The sequence below is a fragment of the Lepidochelys kempii genome, chromosome 22, assembly GCF_965140285.1.
Source record: "Lepidochelys kempii isolate rLepKem1 chromosome 22, rLepKem1.hap1, whole genome shotgun sequence".
Classification (NCBI taxonomy): Eukaryota; Metazoa; Chordata; order Testudines; family Cheloniidae; genus Lepidochelys; species Lepidochelys kempii.
Window position 1 is genome coordinate 9,632,065 of NC_136401.1, and position 27,410 is coordinate 9,659,474.

A 27,410-nucleotide genomic window follows, 5' to 3' on the forward strand; every position below is an offset into this window, starting at 1 on the left:
TTACGGCTCTTACCCAGAACAAGAGGGGGCTGCTTCTTGGCTCAGCTTTGGCTGAAATTCTACAAGAGCAGCCCACGATATTTTGGTGCCATCAAATCTGAACCTTCTCCTTTGGCCATTCCTAAACCTACCTGGCCAGGGTAACTGGGCACAGAGCAGGAGCCACTGGGGTGGAACAGGACAAAGACTGCAAGCTGAGGTATCCCAGCCCCCTGCCATGAATGACAGGAAGGTGGCTGGGGCACATGAGGAAAGTAAACCGGAAAAAGAGGCACAGAATAGAAAAAACTGTGAATTAAGTCCTAAAGGGGTACAAGGTTCTCCTGCAATGGTATAAATAGTTAGGGTCACCCCTGAGACTGCTTTATGGCACGCTGGCATCACGGCAACCATCAGAAAGGCCAATCTGCCCACCCAGCCAACAGGACAGAACAACTTGCCCCTGTAAAACAGGCATGGTCCAGCCAGTTACTGCACACTCCAGTGTGGGGATAGTCTACGGCAGGGGTAGGCAACCGATGGCACGGCACGGCACGTGAGCGGACTTTCAGTGGCACTCACGCTGCCTGGGTCCTGGCCACCGGTCCAGGGGGCTCTGCATTTTAATTTAATTTTAAATGAAGCTTCTTATACACCTTATTTACTTTACATACAACAACAGTTTAGTTATATATTACAGACTTATAGAAAGAGACCTTCTAAAAACGTTAAAATGTATGACTGGCACGCAAAGCCTGAAATTAGAGTGAATAAATGAAGACTTGGCACACCACGTCTGAAAGGCTGCCGACCCCTGCTCTACGGTATAACTGAGGGCATTTGAGGCCATGCTGGGGAGAGTCCCAGTGGAAAGGAGAGGGGTTGGGTGGCTGCAGCATGGCATGGCATGGCAGTTTACGACGACAAAAAAGAGAGGCTCAGATTCCTATGCTGCTTTTCCAACTGCCACATTCACAAATGCTCTCTCCCTTTCTTTAATGCATGTGGGGGAGCAGTTCCGCTGTGCTGTCAGCAGAACGCCTTCCCTGCCAATCCTGCTAGTTCATCACACGTGCTGCCACAGGTGTACTACTGCAGTGCCTTCTTTTTCACCTGATTTCAGGTGCTCCATCTTCATCCGTCTCACCAGATTAACTGGCCTTGCTCGGCAAACCCCTGACAAAGTTCTGAGCCTTCTGCTACTTGCTTCATTTCTCTCCCTTAATGTTATTTCAACCTATGGTTTTTGTCATCATTAAAAATATCCTGTGGAAAGTCTCACCACCCACCTCCCCTCTCCATAATGAAATCTGACTACTTGGCTCTGAATTCACCCCCTCCTGGCATATTGTATAGAGTAAGGCAGATGAGATTTATGTATCGTATGTGTTGTCTGTTTTGTTACTGATCTAATTAAAATATAAGTCAATGTTATGCAGTCAGCAATCCTTCCAAACGTGCTCAACTATGCAGGAAGAATGCGGCCATCTTAGGTGGGGATAATCGGAAAGCACACAATAATGTCAGCCTTCCCTTCGTAAGTGACGATTGTGTAACGGCTGGGGTTTTTTTTCACCCTCCAAACAAGTGACATCATTGTGCTGCAGCGTAAGTCCCAATATTTAGCCTAACGTGATTTCGGTTTAGTCTGCATTGGTGACCTTCGTCCTAGACAGGCTGAGGATGGAAAGCTGGGACCCTGGTGCACTGTCAGAGCGGCAAAAAGAATGAAAGGAGTGTGGCGGGGTAATGCTACGCAAACTAACCTGTAGTGTGGTGGGGGTAGTTGCTGGATGACATCATGAATTTTAACCAATCGTTCTTCATCTGTAGCAGCAGACACAGCATCCTGGAACAAAATAACAAATTAAGATGCTAACACTGGGCGTTTGCTAATGCAAATGAAACAGTCTGGCTGGCGCTCAGTTTGCTGGCATTTAGATTTGCAGGATTTACCTTCCCACCTAAGCCTTTAGGCTGCCCCCTTCATCTGTGGTATCTGTGTGCTGAGGAGGTGGGCCTGCATACAGCTAACATTAAAGGCAAGATTAAATGAAGCTGGCTCAAGAGCTGTAAGTTGCACCTTGATGGCAACTCCTTGTGCTGCAGGGAGGGTGACATTCATCCCAAAGAAGGGCAGCAGCAGATGTTCCCACCAATGCCCTCCCTTGCTGGCTGTGCCACTGGAGGACATCTTTAGTTTCTGTTGGGGGCTCCTCAAATGCTGAGGGGATTCACACAATCATTCAAACCGCCAATGTGCCTCCCTCCTGGTGCTGCAAGTCTAGAGCAGGGTATTGTGCCCTGGCACAACTGCACTCGGATCTCAGAAGGGAACATCAAAAGGCGCTGTGAGTCTGGAGTGTTGGACATGAGCACAGCAGTGTGTGGCCTCCTAGTTTGGATTCAGCAGCAGAGCTGTTGGAGTAGCATGCCCAAATGGGATCTGGCCTAAGCCAATGTTTTCAAGAGCCTCATTTTCATGGGTAACCCTTTTTAAACATAAAGGGAAAGAAAGATCTTCAGCAAGATCCATTTCAGAATCTATCTTACATGGCCCCCGTTACCAGGCTTTACAAAACAGGTGGCTCTCTCATTTCTGTTGATCAGTGACGTTGCCCAATCCGTGGAAACTGAGATACCGGCTGGTACTTACTGAGAACTTCTCATACAGCTGATATGTGAGCAGGGGATTGGGGAGCTCGCGGAAGTAGAGTTTACAGAGGGAGCCCACGCAGTGGATATCTTGAATGTAAACATCTTTAGTCAAGTCGGGGATCTGCTCAGAGTCAAACTCATGGCTAGAGATGAGAAAGGTAGATGGTGGGGGGGGGGGGGGGTGGAGAAAAACCCAAAACAAATCAGAGTCAAAGGAACACAAAAGCATGCTTCACAGGAAGAAGAGTCAGGCTTGTGCTGTTGCAAGCTCATGTTTTTGCAAAATGGGATGGTTTCTTACAAGGCGTTGTCGGTTGCATTTACATCTGACTGGCGAGCCCAGAAATCAGATTTCCCATAACAAGACAGATGTACTTGTATTTTATAGGGTATAGTCTCAACACTGTTGAAGGCAATTTACATCTCTAACCCTGGTGATTGTGACTGAAAGCTGTGTAGGTAAAATTCACCATGGGCCAAAATGAAAACTTTACCCCCTTTAAATTTCAAAGGCCTACAAACTGAAATCAAAAGCAACATTGAACATCAGGGCTTATCAACAGCTGCTGTACATCAAAACTACTGTGTGCAAAAATTCCTTGGAGGCAAGCTAGAGAGCCTAGCAAGAATGAACCGAGCCAGGAACCACATGAAGAAAACCTGTGTGCATTCCCTTGGTTTTCACAGAGAGAGGAAAAGAGAGAGAGAAACCCAAAGCATAAATGTTTATGAAATAAAAGCTGCACTCAGAGGGCCAGGGCTGGCAAGCCTCACTTCCCACTAGAATATGTGCATGGAAATTCCTGTTTCCAATTAGCCAGGGACTAGCGTAATGAGTCAGGCCACTGGGAGTGGTGAGCAGAGGATTGCTGTAGCTGTAGCTCACTTCTCCACGAGATGTAAATTGAACGGCTGATCCCCTGTGCAGCAGATAGCCACGTCTACACTACAACAGCCTTGTCAGAGGCTTGGTTCTCACACAGCTATACTATCATTCTGGCTTGTAACATGCATGGAAGACAAACCACGTTGAACGCTTTGGCGTACTTCCAGGGCCTAGTCAAAGCATTAAGTTCTTCCCTGTACTACATAATGGAGAATCTTGTACCCGTGTCCTTAGCCGTAGATACATTTGTAGCCCCGTGGGAATGTCTTCACTGCAGTTAACCTGGTTTTTAAGCCAAATTCCACTGCTACAGAAAACATGTTGAGCCAGGTTTGGAGATCCTTTGAGCCCAACCCCTGGCTAGTTTACCCAGCTACAGGAGTGGGTTAGAACCCCAGCTCCACTTTAACTCAGGCCAGAACACACCCACTTTGCAATGAGGATGCAGGCTAAATCACTTGAGTGCAGATAGTGCTCCTGTGCCTTCCCCACAATTCCCTCCAAAGGGTGGAAAAGTTCTCCCACCATTCACAGGGAAAGAATCCTAGAGCATCTCAGTAAAAGCAAACCAGCTCGTGGGGCTAAGGCAGCCAAGAGTAGACAGAACAAAACCCATCTAGCAGTTGGGTAAGCTAGCCCGGCAGTTAGTTGTTATTGTTCATAATTAAGGAGCCTCCTGCGCTGCATGTGGGGAACTGTGGAATGAAAACATAAAACACCCGGGGAAAACTTCAAAAGGGAACAAAACAGACTGGGTCAGACCCAAGAAAAAATGTTAAGATGTGGGGCCAGCAAAAGTCACTCTAAGGCAGTGGTCCTCAACCTATTTACCATTGTGGGCCGCATATGCAGCTGTGTGCTGATTGGGTCACAAACAACCCGTGGGCCAAGAACCACTACTCTAAGGGCTTGTCTACACATGGAGTTATTAAGAAACAGCTATTCCTGAATAACACCGTGTGTGGACACTCTTATTCTGCAATAAGAGTGCCTTGGTCCAGTGTAGCTTAATCCCACTTTCAAAGTCAGTTAAAGCTAAACCAGAACAAGACACGCATTCCAGAATAAGAGACCCCCAAAGACGGAGGTATTCAAGAACAGTTATTCCAGAATAGTTGTGGCTGAATAACTCCACAGATAAGCTCTTTGGGGAAGGAGCAGGGAGAATTTTAAGATATTATTTAAAAGTAAAGTGGGGTGGACTGAGGTGAAGGCAAAGGAGAATGAGTTCCTTCAGGGAGCAACCTCCACCGCAAGGGTGCGGGTTCCTTGCCCATTGGAGATGTGCTGATGCTATTCTAGAAAGACAGGCAATGTCTAAGCATTGTCAAGGCCTTGTCTATGGGGAAACCTGCACTGGTATAAACTAAAGGTGGGAATTTAAACTGATATAGTTATAATTAATACAAAACCCATGAGGACCCACTTATTTCAGACTAAGAGTGGCCTTTCTTTAAGTTTTGTTTAAGTCAACTGGAAACAGGTTTTGGCTAAATCAAAATATGCTGCCCTTAAACTGAAGGAAGGGCCTACACACAGGGAGTTTGCACCAGTTTAATAAACTGGTTTAAAAAGGTGATTTAAGTTAAACAAGTCACACTTTGTCATGTAGACAAAGTTTGTCATTTCACTTCAGAACCTCTGTGAAAAAGAGACAGGTGGGATTTTAAATGTTCCAGAGCTACAACATGTTGTTCATGAAGCAGATATGAGCACTGGGGAGCTGCTGTGATGGTACCTCCCCATCTGTTCTCCAAGACACCCACCGCCTGTCATCACTGAACTCTAGGATTCTGAAACCAAAGCATTTAAAAGAGCATGTGCTGGGATTCATCGAATACAATGCAATCATACCGTAGCTTCTGGATATTGGACGCAATTCCTGACAGGCGGTATATTCCATCCACAATGCCATGTTTCTCAATGAATTCGGTGCAGCTCTTGAGGACCTGGGGGACTAAAAAGAAAAAAGGGCCAGTGTAGAGTTGACCATGTTACTGAGGGCCTGTGATCGTGTCAGATCTCATAAGCTAAGCACAGATGGGCTGCTTCCCTAGTTGCTTTTTGGATAGGAGACAAAGGAAAACCAAGGAGGTGCAGGAAGTAGTGCTGGTAACTGGTAGCAGGCAGGCTTTCCTTGAAGTCAGCATTGAAGTATGGTGTTAGCGGAGCTGCACTGCAAGAGATGCCATTTCTCAGATGAGACACAAAACAGGGTCTTACTAACTGTGGTTGATGAAGATCTACAACGCTTACAAACGAGCCATGGTGTTACCGCCCCTATCCAGGCCAATCTGAAACTGAGCAATTGCATTCAGTCTACCCAACATTCTTTCTGTAGCTTCAATTCAACATGGAATTCTTCTCCCCTGCTTGGTTTAAACTGTTGTACGCTATTAAAGAAATAGTGCGTTCTACCCCAGGGTTACCTGCATTTTTATGATTGGTAATTTGATCTCTGCATGTGCAGGGCACTGATGCATTTGAGCGTCCCTGGATTTAGAAAGCTACATGACACAATGCACCCACAGAAACTGCAGTGCAAAACTTGTTACAAAGAAAGATCCAGATAAGACTGGACTGAAAGTAAGACCCAGTAGATGTAATTAGGTTTACAGTAACATTCAGGCCACTTCAGCAACCAGTTTTCTCCAGATGGCTTCTCAATACAACTGAAATTCCACTATGTGATTTAACTGTCCATCCCGCTGGATTTAAGGGAGGAGCAAAGCTGATCCCCTTTAACAGGAAAATGAGACTTGATAGGAGCCCAGACAGGAAATTAGGATCAGACCCGTGTAAGCACCATCCAGTCCTCATGGAAAAACTCCAATTTTTGTGGATTCCTCAGCAGGAGACTTTCTTGCCACAGCTCCTACAATGATCTAGATTTAGTCTTACACAAAATGCCAACTCCTATCAATTTGCCATGTGACACAGATTGTGAATAGGTCATGTGGCAAATTCCCTTTTATCAAGTAATATATACCATCTGCCAGGAACACTGTTGAACTTAGATGCCCTATTTCTCCTCCCCACCCCATCCACTCTACTGCTGTTCTGCTTCACATCAGGCCCAGAAGCAGATGTGCAACCTGGGCAAGGAAAGGAGCAGACATTTTCAGTGGTTCCCTAGAAATAAACAGATGCATCTCAGACCAATGTACCATGAAACATAAAAGGTAAAACACCAAACTGCAGACTGTTGCAGTATCTCAAGCTGCTTTCCAGAGACTGTTGGGCAAATGGATCCCCCTTCTGCCCCATAGAGCCTTGGAAACAAAATCCTTCTTTACAGAGCAAGGCATTGACCAGAACTGGTTACCTTCTGCTCAAACCTGTAAGTGCCTTGGGATCTTCACCTTCCACTGAAGGGCAGCCTAAAGGAGTGGTTCTCAACCTTTCCAGACTCCCTTTCAGGAAGCTCATTTGTCTTGCGTACCCTCAAGTTTCACCTCACTTAAAAACTACTTACTTACAAAATCAGAGAAAAATACAAAAAAGTGTCCCAGTACATACTACTGCACAATTGCTTCCTTTCTCATTTTTACTATATAACTATAAAATAAATCAATTGGAATATAAACAATGTTCTTACATTTCAGGGTATAGTATATAGAGCAGTATAAACAAGTCATTGCCTGTATGAAATTTTAGTATGTACTGATTTTTGCTAGTACTTTTTATGTAGCCTGTTGTAAAACTAGGGAAATATCTAGATGAGCTGATGTACCCCCTGGAAGACCTCTGTGTACCCCCAGGGTACACGTACCCCTGGTTGAGAACCCTGACCTAGAACCCTGGCCTGAGCTGCCTAACCAAAGTCCTGTGTCACAAGAGAACAAACTCAGCATGCTTCCGTGGCTTTACGCTCCTGGGGCTTCTCTAGCTGTACAAACAGACAGCATGGTAAGTAGTGTATGTAAGTCATAATTAGACTTCAGGAGCAGCCTGTTGTGACACTTTGCATCAAGTCAAGGAAAAGAGGGGGGAAAAAAACCCAAAGAAGGGGATGTAGTCATAGGAATACATTTACTGCACTGGCTTATTCACCATAGCAAGAGATTGGATAGTGCTGTTAGAGTCAGCATGGGGCAAAACCACAAAATCAAAATACTGTGGGCCCATCCACACCAGAAATTTCACTGGATCAGGCTATGTGTTCGTCTCCTGACCTGGCTACCACACTGGTCCATCCTGTAGCAGAGATGGGACACTGAACATATACTGAACTGTGCTAAAGCTCTGGACGCAGCATGGCTTGGAGACCCCTGACATAACTGTAGTTAAAAAGGGTCTTTTGGTGGCAGGATGACCTCAGTCTGCTATTTAAAAAAAAAGGGGGGGGGTGCCATAGGAAGATTACATGAGTGTTTTTAATTTTTCCCCTCCAATCCCTACCTTTCCTCAGCCCGGTAGCTGCATGTTTCTGGTACCAACAAGAAATATGAAATTGCAGTAAAAACAGCCAAAGCTAATACTGAAGTTGCCTCCCAAAAATTTGACACTAAAGAGGCAGCTGGTGTCCTGAGACCACTCCCTAACACGATGACTAGTACTGTCTCATTGCGTGCTTGGGCTCCTGTTGTCTGTTGTATGCATCTGTCTCTTGCCTTATACTTATTGTGAGCACTTTGGGGCAGGGACCGTCTGTTTGTACAGCGCCTGGCACCATGAGGCCCTGATCGATGACAGGAGCTCCCAGGCGTCACCATAATTCAAATAAAGAACAACAAAAGCTTAACAATGAGCACTGTTGTTTTTATTCTCTTTCTGGGCAATATCATACCCAACCTCTGGACACCAGATAATCCCCCTTCAGGGAAACAACTCAAAGAAACAACCACCTCACCTGCACTTCAGGGTGCTAGAGTTAATTGATAATTCCAGCATTTAAACATCCACATCCTGTGAGGCCCTGAGCACCTTATGTATCTCTTGCTCCGGAATCAGGCATCCCATTCCCACCACTTCCTCCCTTTGCTGTCCCCAAGTGCCTGACATTCCAGGCACTGAACCGCAGAAGCCTAGGACTGTGGAAGCATTACCAAAGGAGACCCCAGGATGTTTTATCACTGGGGTGACTCAAGGAATTTTCCAGCTCATTCCTCAGCATCTCCCAGCGGGTTTGAGAGTTTTACAGCATCTGCCCTCACGCTTTTATTTTATTTATTCATTGACTGAAAGGGTTCATTCTTCCCCCCAGGATGAAGTGAAAGTTTTATAGCTCTCATTTTCAAGGGCATTTTAATTCATCTTGAAATCAGACCCTTTACAGTCCTCTAACCTCATTTTGTTTTCCCCTTTTAATCGTTCATAACCTTAGCAGCCTTCTTTTTGTTGTTGCTGGATGTTGGTTTTTTGTGCACATTACTGGAATCTGAATTATTTGTTCAGCCTGGGGAATGAGACCTCCCACTGAGTCCCCCTGCAGCAGTGTCATTTTTACAGTATTTCAGCAGTCAGGTGAGCTCCTGCACCAGCCAGGGCCTTCAGGCTGGTTAACGGACCATATCGCATAGAACTGCAGCTGCTCAGCTGAATCTCACACATAGCGAATGACTGTAAAAAGGTAAATGATCATGCAAACAGGAACAATGAACATAAACAGAACTGCTGTACACACTTTATCTAACCTTCTAAACAAACGCTGTCAAACTATGGATGTCATTAAGTTCCAATATTGTCTAAGAAGCTTAGCAAAAAGCAATTAAATGAAGGAGCAAGACACTAAGGCAGTGAGATGGGAAGATAATAACTAATTGTTCTCAGTTAAAAGAATACCAATATAACCCATGAGCTCCCATATGAACTCACATACCATTGGTAGATACACATCCCCAACAGCTGTTGAAATACTGTAGCTATTTTTACTCCCACTTCCCTCTCCATCTTACTTTTGATGTCATAAGGTATGTCTACACTGCAATTAAGACACCCAAAGGTGGCCTGTGCCCGCTGACTTAGGCTTGCAGGGCCCTGGCTTTAGGGCTGTATAATCGCTGTGTGGATGCTCTGGTTTGGGCTGCAGCAGGATGCTAGAGCCCAAGCTCCAGTCTGAGACTGGACACACCTAAGCCCAATTAAACAGCCCAAGCCCTGCGAGCCTGAGTCAGCTGGCAAGGGCCAGCCACGGGTTTTTTAACTGTAGCATAGACATACCCATACTTGCTAAGAGACCTACAACACACTTTAAAAAAAAAAACACCCACCTCTAACTACAGCTTACTGCAGGTACTTTGTGTGCTTTTTCACTGAAGCTGGCTGAAAATTTTGGAAGATACAGAATTTTTAAAAATCGTCAATAAAACAAACTCACAAAATTGTTACCATTTTGCAACCAGCTCTGCTTTTCAGCTGTTTAGCCATTTTAATTTCGGCAGCCTATTCTTCCTTCTTTAAACCTGCCCTCCCAGCTGTCCTTCCCATCTTACAGCACAATTGCATGGGGATGCGCGTCTATATCAAGATGAGATTTGAAAGTGTTAATTACTTCCTTTTTATTATCCCATCCATGCCAAGCCAGAAAGTGGCCTGCAGGGGACATTTTATAAGCATGTAGCCCCATTCCACCCTCTATTCCTGCATACTCAGATAAGTTTACTAATCTCCTCCCGCAGTTCACTCCTAAATCCTGAGCCTAACATCCTCCCTTGAGCTACCAAAATTTAAAAATAAAAGATCAAGCCACGAACATGGACTTCCTTCAAGATGCTGTAGGGTTTGCAAGAAATGACCCATGTTAAAAATACACATATTACTAAAGAACGAAGATAAAGTCTAAGTCAGTATCTTGAGCTACACTGCTTCCTGGCAATACCTTTCTCTTATCTGACAGAGTGACTTTTGTACTGTAGGTCTTAAGGTAGAATCATAGAATCATAGAATATCAGGGTTGGAAGGGACCCCAGAAGGTTATCTAGTCCAACCCCCTGCTCAAAGCAGGACCAATTCCCAGTTAAATCATCCCAGCCAGGGCTTTGTCAAGCCTGACCTTAAAAACCTCTAAGGAAGGAGATTCTACCACCTCCCTAGGTAACGCATTCCAGTGTTTCACCACCCTCTTAGTGAAAAAGTTTTTCCTAATATCCAATCTAAACCTCCCCCACTGCAACTCGAGACCATTACTCCTCGTTCTGTCATCTGCTACCATTGAGAACAGTCTAGAGCCATCCTCTTTGGAACCCCCTTTCAGGTAGTTGAAAGCAGCTATCAAATCCCCCCTCATTCTTCTCTTCTGCAGGCTAAACAATCCCAGCTCCCTCAGCCTCTCCTCATAACTCATGTGTTCCAGTCCCCTAATCATTTTTGTTGCCCTTCGCTGGACTCTCTCCAATTTATCCACATCCTTCTTGAAGTGTGGGGCCCAAAACTGGACACAGTACTCCAGATGAGGCCTCACCAATGTCGAATAGAGGGGAACGATCACGTCCCTCGATCTGCTCGCTATGCCCCTACTTATACATCCCAAAATGCCATTGGCCTTCTTGGCAACAAGGGCACACTGCTGACTCATATCCAGCTTCTTGTCCACTGTCACCCCTAGGTCCTTTTCCGCAGAACTGCTGCCTAGCCATTCGGTCCTGAGTCTGTAGCTGTGCATTGGGTTCTTCCGTCCTAAGTGCAGGACCCTGCACTTATCCTTATTGAACCTCATCAGATTTCTTTTGGCCCAATCCTCCAATTTGTCTAGGTCTTTCTGTATCCTATCCCTCCCCTCCAGCGTATCTACCACTCCTCCCAGTTTAGTATCATCCGCAAATTTGCTGAGAGTGCAATCCACACCATCCTCCAGATCATTTATGAAGATATTGAACAAAACCGGCCCCAGGACCGACCCTTGGGGTACTCCACTTGATACCGGCTGCCAACTAGATATGGAGCCATTGATCGCTACCCGTTGAGCCCGACAATCTAGCCAGCTTTCTACCCACCTTGTAGTGCATTCATCCAGCCCATACTTCCTTAACTTGCTGACAAGAATACTGTGGGAGACCGTGTCAAAAGCTTTGCTAAAGGCTAATGGCAAAGAGGGTTATAAAAAATAAATGAGACAGCTACAAGAACAGAGACCTTGTGGTGCCTAGGAATGGAATCAGCGTTCAACAATGAAATCTGCTTAAGGCTGGATTGTCTTTTCACCTATGAAGAAAAGGAGTACTTGAGGCACCTTAGAGACTAACCAATTTATTAGAGCATAAGCTTTCGTGAGCTACAGCTCACTTCCTCAGATGCATCTGAGGAAGTGAGCTGTAGCTCACGAAAGCTTATGCTCTAATAAATTGGTTAGTCTCTAAGGTGCCACAAGTACTCCTTTTCTTTTTGCGAATACAGACTAACACGGCTGTTACTCTGAAACTTTTCACCTATGGTAACTTAATTAGGATTGTGTAAAGGCAAAGTGCAATGCTCAGCTCTCTCAAGTGTAAACCCAATGGAGTTGCACCACTCAGGAAAGCACTTAACCACACCTGCTTAAGTCCCACTGACATTTATGGGACTTAAGCATATGCTGTATGCACTTACCTGAAGGCTCAGGCTCTGCCTACACGAGACAGTCGTACCACTTTAACTATAACAGTACAGCAATCAGTGCACCCCAAGTATGGATGCAGTTATAAAGTGGTTTTGTACAGGAAGGGGAATAACTGTACTAGTATAAGGCACCTTTATACCGGTGTACTAGGGCTTTTATCGGTACAACTATTTTGATTTTTTTTTTTAAAATCACACCTTAACAGCAATAGTTAAACCAGTAAAACTTTCAAGTGTAGACCAGGTCTTAGTGTTCCATGGACAGGTGCCTAAAACTTACTGCACGAAAAAAAAATCATTACAGAGAAATAAAATACCATTCTTGACATCTAAACAGAGGAGAAGGCATACAAGCCGTTGCTGTACAGCATGAGCTGTTTCTTCCCATGGTTTTATTCTCCTTGTGGAACTGGTATTTCAAAATACAAATTAATTGCCAAGCCCCTGGTGTCCTTTGCGTAGGTGAGGCATAAGGGATTTCTCTTATCAAGGTTGTTACTTTCAGCTGCTCCAAAGGAGGCAGGCTGGAAAGGAGTGGAGAGAGTTTTCCTTTTAGTAATTTTAATAGCTTATGTGTCCTTCTCAATTCCCCTTTCATACAGCTCAGAAGACTTGCCCCCTCAAAGAGCAGTAAAGCTACATCAGGGTTCTTGTCACAATGCTAAGCTGAGCCAAAAGGAACGTGGGATCCATTGGTTTGAAAGAGGGCAAGGACACTAGTGCCCTTCGACTATGGAAACTTGACCAAAATAACTCAAAGCTGTTGACCTTCAAAGATACCAACGCTCACGTTTTTAGTGCTGCTCTTGGAGAGGTGAGCATGCCTGTGCAAGGTAGCGTCCACACCAAGCTTCTGCTGTATGGGTTAGCTGGTTATTGCTATCAGATGGTGGAGTCTGCTGCTGGATTCAGCTTCTAGGTTATGATTTCTGTGTCATGCGCACATAGGGACAGATTTCCAAAGTGATACAGGTGCCCAAAGATGCAGCTAGGCACCTAGTGGGATTTACAAAGGTGCTTCAGTGAATCAGGTGCCTAACTCACATTGACTTTCCATGGGAGTTAGGCTCCTAACCTGCTTAAATGCACTTTCATAGTCCTATCAATCTAAGGAACCAAATATATATAAATAAATAAAAATAGGCCACACAAAATATGTATTATTATTTCCATTTTGAAGATTGGGACAGTGAAGCAGAGATGTTAAGTAACACTGCCCAAGGTCACAGAGGAAGTATAAGAAATGGGATCAGAGCACAGGTATGCACTGTTCCCTGTCCTTTGTTCAGACCACAAGATCACACCTATGTTTCACTAAACTCTCTCTCTTTCTCTCTGATCACGTCTACCCTTTATAATCATTACATCCTCAAAGGACTGCAAGCTGCAACAAATGTGATTTTAGATTTGCATATATCTGATGTCAACCAGCAGGTTCCAGGAAACAAAATACTAGGCCACACATTGAAATCAGCAGTAAAATCTGGCCTGGCAGGACAGCCATATAAACAAAGGGGCTGGAAGGCATTAGAACCCACAAAAGAAAAAAGCTGAAGTGAGCTGTAAAACCATTCCAAACAGCCTCACCGAATGACTGCCCCATAATGCACCTTTACAAGTCACTTCCTCCAGTTTACAAAGTGTGTGTGGAATTGTGATAAATATCACCTCAAATAGATTTATGCAAAACTGTATGAGCAAGACAACATTTCTGTCGTGTACAAGGTAAAACTGACAGGAAATGAGTAATAAAGGGTCACAAGGGACAGATGTCTGGTCTGATAAATGCATGGTGCAAGTCACAGAGAATAAATGTGTTAATCACCCTGTGCCCTGGTTAATGACTTATCAGCCTCAGAAAAGCCACTTGAAAGCATCCAGGGCAAAACTTATGTCAACGTATAGAAACACAGAGGGCACACCTAAGTTTCTAGTGTTTGGAAAAATTTTACTGGTGTGAAAGATATTCTCTACACCTGTAATGGGGAATAAAATCAGTACCTATAAAACTGGTTGACACTTAAGATACACTCACTGTATTAACTCTGCATGAATTAAATATCCTGAGCTAGATTCTGCCACTCTTACTCACACAGAGTAGTAATTTATCCCATAAATAGTCCAACCAATCTCCATGGCCCTACTCACAGAGCAAGGTTCTACTAAGAATGGCAGAATGAGGTAGTCATAGGGCTTCCATGCCTGGGGTGCCCTCCTGCTACAGGTTGCAGTATGACAGGTGCATCTGCCTCAGTTTCCCTCCTTCAGACTTCCCAGAAATGGTCCAAAGGATCTTCCCAAATATAAATATAGCCCTTGTGGAGTTCATTTATTACAAAAGTCCCACGAACATAAATCATAACAGATGTCCCACAATCATAGTTCAGAAGTGTCCGAACATCCATCTCTGGTGTCCCTTGCCAAGCCCTGGCTCTCCAGTGCAGTCCTCTTCTGTCCTTGTGCCAGGGCAGCCTTCTGGCTTCAGCTCTACATCTCTCCAGCCCTTCTGCTCCCAGCCTTCAGCCCTCTCTAGCCTTATAAGGTCTTGGCTCTCTCTAGCTCAGGAAGGAGGACAGCTGATTGTAGATCATCCACTGACTTAGTAGCCCTCAGCCCCTTTTCAGCCTTCTGGCTTCCTGATACCTCCTCTCTTTTTCCAGAGAAGACCTGCAGAGAGCTTTCTGATCTCTGCAGCCTTCAGAAACCTCCTCCAGTCTCCTGAGTCACCTTAACTGATTCTCACCAGGGTTACATCAGAACATAAGAATGGCCAGATTGGGTCAGACCAAAGGTCCATCTAGGCGAGTATCCTGTCTTCTCGACAATGCCAGGTACCCCAGAGGGAATGAACAGAACAGGGCTTTCTGAAAATCTAAGTACACTATATCCACTGGATCCCCCTTATCCACATGCTTGTTGATCCCCTCAAAGAATTGTAGTAGATTGGTGAGGCATAATTTCCCTTTACAAAAGCCATGTTGACTCTTCCCCAACAAATTATGTTCCTCCCTCACTGGACCTCTCCCTGACCTTTCAGAGCCCCAAGTGCTACCCAACCCTCTGAACTGACCACTACGGGAGCTGGACCTACTTTGTTTACTAAGGCCAGCCGCCCTGTGACAGGGGCTTTCTGCGTTTTAAATATTCACATGAGATTGGATTGTACTCAGGAAATGTAAGAAAGGATGCACCTACCTTAGCTAGATGTCCAAATCCTGCACTGGGGGCTCAGATTTTATCTGTTTAAGGTACTTATCTGGTCCCTGATCACCGTAGTTATCTGAAAGCCTCACAAACTTTAATGTATTTATCCTCATAATGGCTCTGTGAGGCAGGGCAGTGCTATTATCCTCATTTTACGGAAGAGGAACTCAGGCACGCACAGACTAAGGATATGTCTACACAATGCACCTTACAACGGCGTGGCTTTGCCACTGCAGCCACACCATTGTAAGGTGCACTGAGTGGCTGCTCTTTATTGCTGGGAGAGCGCTCTCCCAGCGACAAAATAAAACCACCCCCAACGAGGGGCAGTAGCTTCGTAAACGGGAGCGCGGCTCCCAACGACAAAGCGCTATCCACACCGGTGCTTTTTGTCATTAAAGTTTTTGTTGTTCAGGGGAGTGTTTTTTCACACCCCTGAGAGACAAAAGTTTTAACGATCAAAGTGCCAGTGTAGACAATGCCTAAGTGACTTGCCTAAGGTCACAAAGAAAATCTTTGGCAGAACAGGGAATTGACCCAGGTCACTTAAGTCCCAGGCTACTGCTCTTACCACTGGACTATCCTGCATCTTTTAGCATGCAGGTGCTTAAAAGCAGAGCAAGGATCAAACCAAAATGTCACACTCAAACACACCTGAAGTTCTGCGAAGTTCAGATTCAGGTTTGAAACTCTCACCTCAGGCCTATCTGTATTTAAAATAGATATCTGGGTACCTACCCCCTTTGAGTCACCACACGTGGGATATGTGCATCGAACACAGGGGTTAAGACCTGTCAACAGCCAGCGTTTTGTTTTGGCCTGCAAAATTCAGATCCAAATTTTACAATCCACATGCATGATCGTCAGGCAGCAATTAACGGACCTTTGTATAAGAAAAGAGATGTTGCTTAAATAAATCTATTGATGTCAGTTGCTAAGACTCAAACCTGAAGGGTTTTGGAACTGAACTCCAGGGTTTTTACACTTTCACATGATTCTCGTTATTTACTATTTGTATTACAGTAGCACTCACAGCCCCCAATGTGCTGCAAACATAAAAAAAGACTGCTTCTGTAGCGAAGCCCTTGCAATCTAAATGCATTCATCTTTAAAATGGCAGTTTCATAGAAAATCTCTAGACGGAAAACAATTAGCTATAAAGGTCAGTTTGTGAGTAAAGTTTACACTTGGGCCTGTGGAACATTTTGAAGTACACTGGGCATGTGAATTTCGCAGATTGTATTTTTTTTATATATATATTTATGCAATTTTAAAAAAGAGAAAGAAAACAGAAGACTAATTTGAGGTTTTACGTAGCTTTCTATTTTTTAAATTAATTTCTGCCTTATTGCTTATTTGCAGTTTTCCACATTGTTTTCTTATTCTCCAACAAAAGCAAGAAGTGGCAGCGTAAACACGGCCAATGCAGGCCGTCAGTGTTAGGACCTCAAGGAAGGATTAAACCAGACCTAACAAAGTAGGGTTAGATTATCCTAACCCCTAAAAGCAAGGCCTTGAACTGTGGTTTTCCTCAAGTTGGCCAAGATTCAAGGGCAGCCAGCCAAACATCTATTATAATTAAAAATTATTAACAAAATCAAGGGACTAATGAAATGAACGTGAAGAACCGAAAAGAAGACATATAGGTTGGAAGGTCTGAGCTAAAGGAAAAATGAGAATGGAGCTGGTTTTACTCTGCCCACACAGAGCGTCCCAGCTGAAATGTTGCCTCAGATGATCCTTTCTTGTTCTAACCTGTTTTACTAACCACATTCTTCCCCTTTGGAAGCCTGCAAAAATTTATCACTGAAAATATTCTATAAACAATGGGAAGCTGGAGAATCATAAGGAAGCTGGGATCCCTGGGGATGATAAACCACCAACAGAACTAGAACGGGTGGTGATGTCATCAGAAACGCCAAGGAGGCAGAAATGTCTTGGCTTAAAAGTTATTTAAAAGCACAAGGGAACAAAGCCCTCCCTTGGAAGTGAGTGGAGTTTAGAAGGCTTAGCACATGGCAGGCTAAGGACCCTATCTCCTGCAGAGGTTCAGGCTGAGACTTTCAAAACCATATAGGGGATTCGGATATCCAGTTCCTGCTAAAATTAAATCCCCTACATGATTTTGAAAATTGCAGTCTCAATTTTTAAACCCTATACATTTCCCTCTCAAAAACTGTTTTCAATGGAAGGAAGAAAAAAAATGTCAGATGCATCAATATATTCTGTCTGTTTCAGGGATGGTAAATTTTGCAGCAGAGAGGTCGAGAAAAGGTTACTCACCTTGTGCAGTAACTGGAGGGTCTTTGATGCGTGTGCTTCACTACAGGCGTGCGTGCGCCTTGCGTCACTAGCTGCCGATTTTTGGTAGCTGTGTCCGTTCAGCCCACGCGCTACATGTCCTCCTGCCCCGTACTAGGGCAATACAGGGCTGTGTGAGCAAACCGCCCTCAGTTCCCTCTCTACCGCAAAGTCCCACAGAGAAACTCTGAAGCAGTGAGGAAGGAAAGTGGGTAGTGCGGCACCATCTTGAAGAACTCCAGTTACTGCACAAGGTGAGAAACCGCTCCTCCTCCTCCTCCTCCGAGTAGCATCCCTGTTGGTGCTCCACTTCCAGTGACTTCCCAGCAGTAACCCCTTAGCAAGGTGGGAGGTTCAGAACCGAGTCCTGCACTGAAGAGAGGACTGCGTTGCGTATTGCAGATCTGATTTAGCAGCGTGAACCAAAGTGTAATGGCTGGAAAACGTATGTACCGAGGTTCATGTTGCAGCTCTGCAGATTTCCGCAACTGGAATGTCCTTGAATAGGGCTACAGATGTAGACTGTGATCGACTAGAATGTGCAGCCATTCGTAGGGGAGGTTAAACATAAGCCAACCCATAGCAGGTAATAAAACACCCAGACATCCATTTAGAGAGTCTCTGCATGGAGACAGTGGATCCCTTAGACCTATCCGCAATAGAGACAAAAAGTTCAGGAACTTCCTGAATTCTGTTCAAGTGAAAGACTGATGTCCATCTAGTGCATGGAAGATGGCTTCCTGTACAGTCTTATGCAGCTTAGGAAATAAAACTGGAAGGCGAATAGTGTGGTTAATGTGAAACCCAGAAGAAACCTTAGGTAAAAAATTTGAATGGGGTTGTTATGATACCTTCTCCCTGGAGAACACCGTATATGGCGGGCCTGCCATTAGAGCCCCAATCGCCTCAACCTTTTGAGCAGAAGTGATGACCACCAAAAAGACTGTCTTCACAGACAAATGTAACAAGAGAGCATGTGGCTAGTAGCTCAACAGACTGTCCAATGAGATGGCTGAGGACAAGGTTGAGATCCCAAAATGGAATAGGCTCTCTGATGTGTGGAAAGATTCATGAGACCTTTCTGGAACCTTGTTGTGCTAAAACCTTGGATGTTCAAAAACTGAGAAACCTTCCACTGGCAAGTAGAAAGCTGTTATTGATGCTAAGTGAAACTTGATGAAACTTACAGAGACTGGATGTCTTCAGTTCCAGCAAGTAATCCAAGATTGTGGAAACAGATGACTGGATAGGTGAAAGATGACTGCAGTTACACCAAAGACGATATCTTCTCCATTTCTGGAGGGATATGTGTCTTGTAGGTTCTGTCTTGCTATTTAATAGTACATGTGTTACTCCCAATGAATGGGACACCTCTCATCCTGAGAACCATTGAGAGACCATGTTTGGTGTTGCAGAATGTTCAGACTTGGGTGAAGTGGTTGACCCGCATTCTAAGACAAAAGTTGAGACTTGATTGGGAGTCCGCGACAAAGGGCAAGAGGTGAGTCTGATAAAGCAAGGACACCAAACTTGTCTTAGCCAAGTTGGTGAAATCAAAAGGACTCTGGCTTGGTCCTGCTTGATCTTGTCGAGAACCTTTAAAACCAACAGAGTCAGTGAATATGCATAAAAAAGATCCCTTGTTCATGTAATGAGAAAGGCATCCAGTTCTCAAACTGTGGGTCATGACCCCAAAGTGGGTTGTGACCCCATTTTAATGGGGTTGCCAGGGCTGGTGTTAGACTTGCTGGGGCCCGGGACTGAAGCTCGAGCCCCTCCCAACTGGGGCTGAAGCTGCGGCTCAGGCTTCAGTCCCACCTCCCAGGGTCATGTAGTAATTTTTGTTGTCAGAAGGGGGTTGCAGTGCAATGAAGTTTGAGAACCACTGTCCTAGAGATTGAGGGTTGGATCCTATGAGAGGAAAATTTTCTGCACTTTGTGTTGGCTGCAGTGGTGAAAAGTTCGACCTCTGGAAACCCCCAAGCTGGGAATATGTTTTAGAGGACTCAAGACTCCAATTCCTATTTGTAATTTAAGGAAAAATGTCTGCTGAGGTCATCTGCCATGGTGTTTTGTAAACCTGGAAGGTAAGAACCCGAAATGATTATCTGGTTGGCTATGCACCAATTCCAAAACTTTATTTTTGCAGTGCAGTGCAAGGGGGAACACGCTCCTCCCTGATGACTGATATAATACGTACAAGCTAAATTGTCCCTCATGAACTTGATTTACTTGTTTTTGATTAGGGGAAGAAAGCGAAGGCCAGCATTTATGACTGCCCTCAGTTCTAGCAGACTGATGTGCAGGCATTGTTTTGTTGTGACCATTTGCCTTGGGCTGCGTGAGGACCCAAATGTGCTCTACATCCCAAGAGAGAAGTGTGCATTGTTATGGCTCTAGGGGTATTCTGGGTGAACAGGATTCCCCCACAAACCCAGCAAGTCCCTTCACCAGGTGAGTGACTATAGGACCCAGGTGAGTAAAGAAACCTGTTTGTTGGACACGTAAACTATCCTTGGCCACATCTGGAGATATCGATAACCTGGCCTTCTGTGTTACAAAAATGCAAGTTGCCATCTTCGGTGCAGACATGGCCTTGCTAGCACTTGAGGACTGAGCAGCATTCTTTGGAAAAGGTTCTTTAGAGCGAGAAACCTGTCAGAAGGGAGATAAGCCTTGACCATCGTTGAATTCAGAAACTCACGCTTGACCAAACCATCAAAACTGGTGTTTGGAAGACGATGGCAACTGGGATAAAGCAGTCGAGATAGTAGTCTTCTTTTTATAAAAATGTCGACCACTTAACAGGCAGTTCAGATGGTCTACAGAAGGTGGAAAATTGAGCAGGAAGGACTCTTTGTGCTGACAAAGAACTGCTGAATTTCCTTTTATTTGCAGGGATATATATCCCCAAGGATCTAAGTGTAGCCCTAAAATCCTTTAAGACACGAAGTGAGTCGTCTGTGCAGAGTGTGCCATTAAATGGTAAGTCCTCAATGGTTGATTGAACCTCCTGGGGGAAACCAGACAACTGAAGCCAGGAAGCTCATCTCATTGCTATTGTGGCAGAAATAGACCTGGCTGCAGTGTCAGACACATCAAGTGAAGCCTGCAAAGATGTCTTCATCAAGAGGTGACCTCCTTTATTATGATACTAAATTGATCTCGATGTTCCTGTGATAAATGGCCAATAAAAGCATTAAACTTCTCATAATTCAGGTAGTCACATTCTGACATCAGTGCCTGATGATTCGTAATCCTGAACTGTAAATGTTGCTGAAGAGTAGCTTTTACGACCCAAAAGGTTCAGTTACTTCTGGTCCTTGTTACATGGGGTAGCTTTACAAATATGCCATCTCCCCCTTTTATTAACTGTGTCCACAAGCAAAGAATTTGGTGCCAGGTATGAAAACAAAAACTCAATCTCTGTCTGGGACAAGGTTTTTTTTTTTTTTTATTGGAACACTGACATGCAGGGGGTCCCGCTGCTGGCATTTGCCACATGGTCTTGGCTGGCTCAACAAGAGCTTCATTAATTGGCAGTGCCAACAGTGCTGAAGCAGAAGTATGCAATATGTCCAGGATGGGAAACCCGGACTTCTTCAGAGGAATCTGAACTGTGTCCGCGACCCACTTCTTCAGAGCCTGGAACTACCAAAAGTCATCAGCTAATGATGGCATTACTGCCTCATCAGGCTATGAAGAAGCAATATTTGTAAGGGGGGAGGGAAGGGGTTGACCTTCTTGTCGGCCCTCACCTCTTGCTCCTCAAAGGTCTCCTCTACTGATTCGGCGTGGAGGGGAGGGATCAAAGCTGCCGAAGAAGAGGTCTTCTAAGTTCCTTATGAAACTGAATCAGGGCCCTCAAAACTGCTGGTGGTACACTGCCCATGAGGCCACTGAAGACCAATGAGGAGGACTCTAAGGCGTTGGAGGCGGGGGGGCGGGGAGGGAAGGGGGCAGACATTGTTGATTCTCCCAGGTATTAACAAGAAGGGATCTTGTATCCTGCCTTCCTTGGATCTGCAAAAGGGAATAATGTCTCCTAAAGTAAACTAGAGAGCCTTGAACTGACAGTTCTGAGTCTTACTCCGAATGCTCCCTCACATAGGATCATAGAATCATAGAATATCAGGGTTGGAAGGGACCTCAGGAGGTCATTTAGTCCAACCCCTGCTCAAAGCAGGACCAATCCCCAATTAAATCATTCTAGCCAGGGCTTTGTCAAGCCTGACCTTAAAAACTTCTAAGGAAGAAGATTCTACCACCTCCCTCCATATTGTACAGGTGACGACAATCCTTCCCTGTAGAGGCTCAGGAAGTAGTGGATCTCACTACAATACGTGCATTCAGTAACCCTGCAGATCTCGGTTCAGAGAGGCGTCTGGAGGTTGCAAAGGGGGGAGACTCAGGCTCATTCGGGACCATGAGGTCTTTAGGATACCAGAACTCCTGTGGTACTGGGAACACAACAGACCTTCATAAAGGCACTGTGGTTCCCGATGTTGCTGTCCGGGGTGCTGATGATGGTATCAATGGTACCGCAGATTCCAGTGAGGCTGCTCTCTCGCTACCATGGGCTCTGATGGTAGTCATAAAAGTAATCTTCAGTCGTGTGCCCTTTACTGCTGAGGCATGGGACTTAGGTGAAGTCTCAGAGTGCTTCACAGTACCTGAAGAACTTGGAGCATCAATAGCACTCCTATCGGGCTTGATGTCTCCAGTGACTGAATCGTCTTTGAGGAGGAACTCTCTATTCTGATCCTCTGATCCCCTTCCTTGGTCTTTGAGTGGGAAGCCCTTGGTACCGAAGGAGTGGTTACAGGTACCTCATTCATGGAGAGTGTCAGAGACCAGGGTCTTGACACTGTCTTCACCTGTAGCTCTCTGTGACCATGATCTTGATGTAGACAGGGAACTAACAGAAGTAGTAGGTACCTGTTTGAGGGGGTTCTCGGCATCTGGGTCCAAAGCCAGTTTTAAGGCTTGCTCCTTCATTAATAACCTATATTTAATTTCCCTGTTTTTCAGGATCTTCCCTTAAAAGAAGTGCAAATCTTACACTTGCTTCGCATATGCAAGTTTTCCAAGCAATGAACACACAGAATTCCTATTCCTATTGCTCAACAGGAGACGCACCTATTAAAATACAGGGCCTCAGCAACCCAGAGACAAGAAAAAAATTGCTTCTGACCCCCACAATAATGGGGGAAAACAATATTTTTTTCTTTTCTTTTTTTAAAGAAAACAGGATCAGCGGTTCCAGCAACTATAAAGTAATAGGAATCTTATAAACTAACTAAAGAACTAACTCCATATACTATATTCTAACTCTAAAGAGAAAAACTGGCATACATTAAACTCTGTCTCTGGCTGAAGGCAGTCGAGAAGGAACTACGGACGGTCGCCCATGCAGCCGTATCTAGCCTCAGTCCAGGGTTCGAGAATGTGTAGGGTACCTGCATGGACTGAATGGGCACTACTACCAAAAATCTCTGATCAAAGGTGCAGGGCACATATGCCCCTGAAATGGAGCACCCACAGGGACACTACTCCAAGAAGAGTATTTATTATTGTTAATAACGCATCACTGCCACATTCCAAAAGTGTTCTGCCCATTTAGACACACACAAACTGTTCATAACCTTGCATCCATATTTAATAATAAAATAAACAACAAAAATATCTAGCTCCTCTAGAGCACTTTTCAGTTTTAGTTTTCAAAGCACTTTATGAATGACGTCAGGATCGTTATCCCCATTCTACAGCTGGGAAAACTGATGCACAGAGTGGTGAGCTCTCCACATTTACAATCATTTTCAGGATTCACACAGGAAGTTTCATGTCTAAGGCCTTGTCTACACTGCCACTTACAGCGCTGAAACTTTCTTCACTCAGGGGTGTGAAAAAACACCCCCTTAAGTGATCCAAGTTTCAGTGCTGTAAAGTGGCATGGCTCCCAGCGCTGGTAGCTGTTCCCCTCGCAGAGGTGGTTTTATTACAGCACTTTAACGTTGACTGTGTAGACATACCCTAATTCTCCTTAAGAGCAAATGAGTATGTTGCATAGGCATTGCAATGCATGACATACCCAACCTCCTCTCCTGAACTCACTCTTGAATCCCTTGAATTCACTCCTGAATCCCTTGTAAATAGGATTCTTTACATTTGGAGAGGAGCGTGGCAGGTGTGCTTTTGGAAAGACACGCTTTGCTTCCATCCCTACCTGTGCCATAATGGGAAGAACTAAAATGCTTCCCTTATCAGGGACTATACTAAGAGTGCTGCGAGTTGCCACTCCATAAAATACAGCAGCATGGCAGATGTCAGCAGAGCAGAACAAATTGGATATCTCTCCCGCCTGATGAAAAAAGAACTACTCCCTAACAAGCTTGGGCTGCTTCCAAATGACTTCATCAGTGGGGAAAGGTATTTAAAAGTTACAGTAGTCGCACACTAAAATTAAATGGAGGCACACATCCCACAGGCATGGAAGTGACCATAATTGAATTGAGCCGCACAATAAAAACCAATATACCTCAAGAGGATGTTTACACATTCATTATTTGTAGAGATAAACCTGAAACAGAAACCTTGAACTCAACAGCCCCCAAATCTTTAACGTTGACAGCTGAAGTTAGAGAGAGAGAGAAAGGACAGAGAGGAGATGGCCCTTGTATCTGTATGAAATGTGTGTATCATCATAATCTAGTATCACAAGTGGAAACCACTGACAGATATTAGCTGCAGCTGGTTCACTGAGACATATTCAGGTCTGTATGCACAAAGCAGCAGCATGGGCTAGAGTTTAGAGCACAGCAATGGGAGTTGGAAGGCCTGGATTCTTCACTCTTCCACTTGCTTACTGTATAGCATGGGACAAGTTACTTAATCTCCGACTCAGTTTCCGTACTAGTAAATGGGAGAAATGCTACCTGGGATGTTGTGAGGACTTACTACTTAATGTTTGTAATGCACATTGAGCATATGAAATGCTCAATAAATTGTACACCTTACATCACTGCTACCACCCACATAAGACCTTGCTCTGCATTTTAAAGGGGCAGAAACCTTTATTTAGAAAATGTTGATGCTGGATTCTTAACAGTGATGGGAAGGATGATCTTAGGGCTAAAACACTGGATTTAGGAGATGTGGGTTCAATTCCAGAATCTGCCCAGACTTCCTGTGTGACCTCGGGCAGATCATTTAGGAGCCTAAGTCCCACTGACTTTCAAAGAGATTTCCTTGGGCTCCTAAGTGTGTCTTTTGAAAATGGGATTTAAGTGTTTTTGAAAATGTTAACCTTAATCCCTCCACACCTCAGATCCACATCCGCAAAATGAGTATAATAATAGCTCCCATCTCCCATAAGAACAGCCATACTGCCTCAGACCAAAGGTCCATCTAGCCCAGCATCCTGTCTTCCAACAGTGGCCAATGCCAGGTGCCCCAGGGGGAATGAACAGAGCAGGTAATCCTCAAGTGATCCATCCCATCACCCATTCCCACCTTCTGGCAAACAGAGGCTATGGACACCATTCCTCCCCATTCTGGATAATAACCATTGATGGACCTATCCTCTATTAATTTATCTAGTTCTTTTTTGAACCCTGTTATAGTCTTGGCCTTCACAACATCCTCTGACAAAGAGTTCCACAGATTGACTGTGGGTTGTGTGAAGAAATACTTCCTTTTGTTTGTTTTAAATCTGCTGCCTATTAATTTCATTTGGTGATCCCTAGTTCTTGTGTTATAAGAAGGAGTAAATAACACTTCCTTATTTACTTTCTCCACAACAGTCATGATTTTATAGACCTCTACCATATCCCACTTAGTCATCTCTTTTCCAAGCTGAAAAGTCCCAATCTTATTAATCTCTCCTCATACGGAAGCCATTCCATACCCCTAATCATTTTTACAGGTTTCAGAGTAGCAGCCATGTTAGTCTGTATTCGCAAAAAGAAAAGGAGGACTTGTGGCACCTTAGAGACTAACTAATTTATTTGAGCATAAGCTTTTGTGAGCTACAGCAGTGAGGTGTACCATGGATGTGGGCGTACCATGGATGTATATAGAGGCAATATGATATTTTCTGTCTTATTATCTATCCCTTTCTTAATGATTCCCAACATTCTGTTTGCCTTTTTGACTGCCGCTGCACATTGAGTGGACGTTTTCAGAGAACTCTCCACAATGACTCCAAGATCTCTTTCTTGAGTGGTAACAACTAATTTAGACCTCATCATTTTATATGTATAGTTGGGATTATGTTTTCCAGTGTGCATTACTTTGCATTTGAATTTCATCTGCCATTTTGTTGCCCAGCCACCCAGTTTTGTGAGATTCCTTTGTAGCTCTTCGCAGTCTGCCTGGGACTTAACTATCTTGAGTAGTTTTGTATCATCTGCAAATTTTGCCACCTCACTGTTTACCCCTTTTTCCAGATCATTTATGAATATGTTGAATAGGACTGGGCCCAGTACAGACCCCTGGGGATACCACCTCTCTCCATTCTGAGAGCTGACTATTTATTCCTACTCTCTGTTTCCTATCTTTTAACCAGTTACCAATCCATGAGAGGACCTTCCCTCTTATCCTATGACAGCTTACTTTGCTTAATAGCCTTTGGTGAGGGACCTTGTCAAAGGCTTTCTGAAATCTAAACCCCCTTGGTCCACATGCTTGTTGACCCCCTCAAAGAATTGTAGTAGACTGGTGAGGCATGATTTCCCTTTACAAAAACCATGTTGACTCTTCCCCAACAAATTATGTTAATCTCCCACCTTTTGTCTTTCTTGCCTATTTAGTTAGATAAGCACTTTGGAGCAGGGGCTGTCTCTCACTAACTTTATGTACAGCACCTACCATAAAGGAGCCCTAATACTGGTTGACCCGTCTAGTGCTAACATAAAATAGATAAACAGGACACTGTCTCCCATACAATTACGAGCATTCATTTGTCATTCAGGGGGTACAGAATTGTTTCAATATTAAAATATTCCTCTGTTGCCTCTATTACAAACATTATATTTTTATTTCTCTCCTCTTCTCCCCCCGCAAATAGTGTGCAGCGTAACCTGCTGGCCCAAACCCAATTATACAACAACAAATTGCAGCCATATACCAAATAAAGTCAACAACAACCACCAAATACTGACTCCACCCAATTGCAACATACACTCGCTGCACAGATACCTCCCTTAAAAAGAAGTCAGAGTAAATAGATGGATTATGCCATGAAGGGTGAAAGACACAGGTTCTGTCATGCCAACAAGAAAAACTGGCAGACTCAAGAGCTCTCTTTTGAGAACTCCGTGCTCTAAATCTAGGGATATCTGCTAAAGCATCATTGCTGCTCTTAAATGTAGAGATGGTAGACAGACAGGTATTCTTCCACTATACATGGAAGTGTACATTCTTCCAGGTATTCTTAAGGTGTACATGGGACCACGAATTTGTGAGTAGATAACTCTGGTCATTCCACAGCTGGTCTGTTGTCCTATGACTTGTCTAATAATAAGATGTTTAACTCTTCTTACACAGTACTTTTTCGTTGTAGATCTCAAACCAATTTATCAAAGAAGGTAAGTATAATTAAACAAAGAGAGAGGAAACTGAGGCAGAGAAATGAAAAGACTTGCCAAACATTATAGCAAAGACCTGGGAACAGAACCCAGGTCTTCTGACTCTTTGTCCAGTGCCCTATCCACCGAACCACACTTCCACTCTTTTCTTTGCCTCATTTGGATTGTAAACTCTTTGTGGCAGGCAACGTGTTTCACCTATGTTTGCAAACTCCTTTACAGATTGATGGCACTATATAAATGCTTTATACCACCATTAC

The 27,410-nt window shown here is 44.3% G+C and overlaps 2 protein-coding genes across 8 annotated transcripts in view; one reads left to right on the top strand and one right to left on the bottom strand.

Moving 5' to 3' along the window:
• Positions 1–27,410, top strand: part of KCNJ5 (potassium inwardly rectifying channel subfamily J member 5) — a 184,774-nt gene that overhangs the window by 141,505 nt on the left and 15,859 nt on the right. The gene's annotated exons all lie outside the window — the stretch shown is intronic.
• The window catches only part of ARHGAP32 (Rho GTPase activating protein 32), a 416,149-nt gene that overhangs the window by 22,055 nt on the left and 366,684 nt on the right, over positions 1–27,410 (bottom strand). For all 7 annotated transcript variants that reach the window (XM_078849914.1, XM_078849912.1, XM_078849913.1 and 4 more), the window contains 3 exons: positions 5,378–5,480; positions 2,636–2,780; positions 1,746–1,828 (listed from right to left, as the gene is read on the bottom strand). In XM_078849914.1, coding sequence (XP_078706040.1) covers positions 1,746–1,828; positions 2,636–2,780; positions 5,378–5,480 — 331 coding nt within the window. The remainder of the gene's footprint in view (positions 1–1,745; positions 1,829–2,635; positions 2,781–5,377; positions 5,481–27,410) is intronic.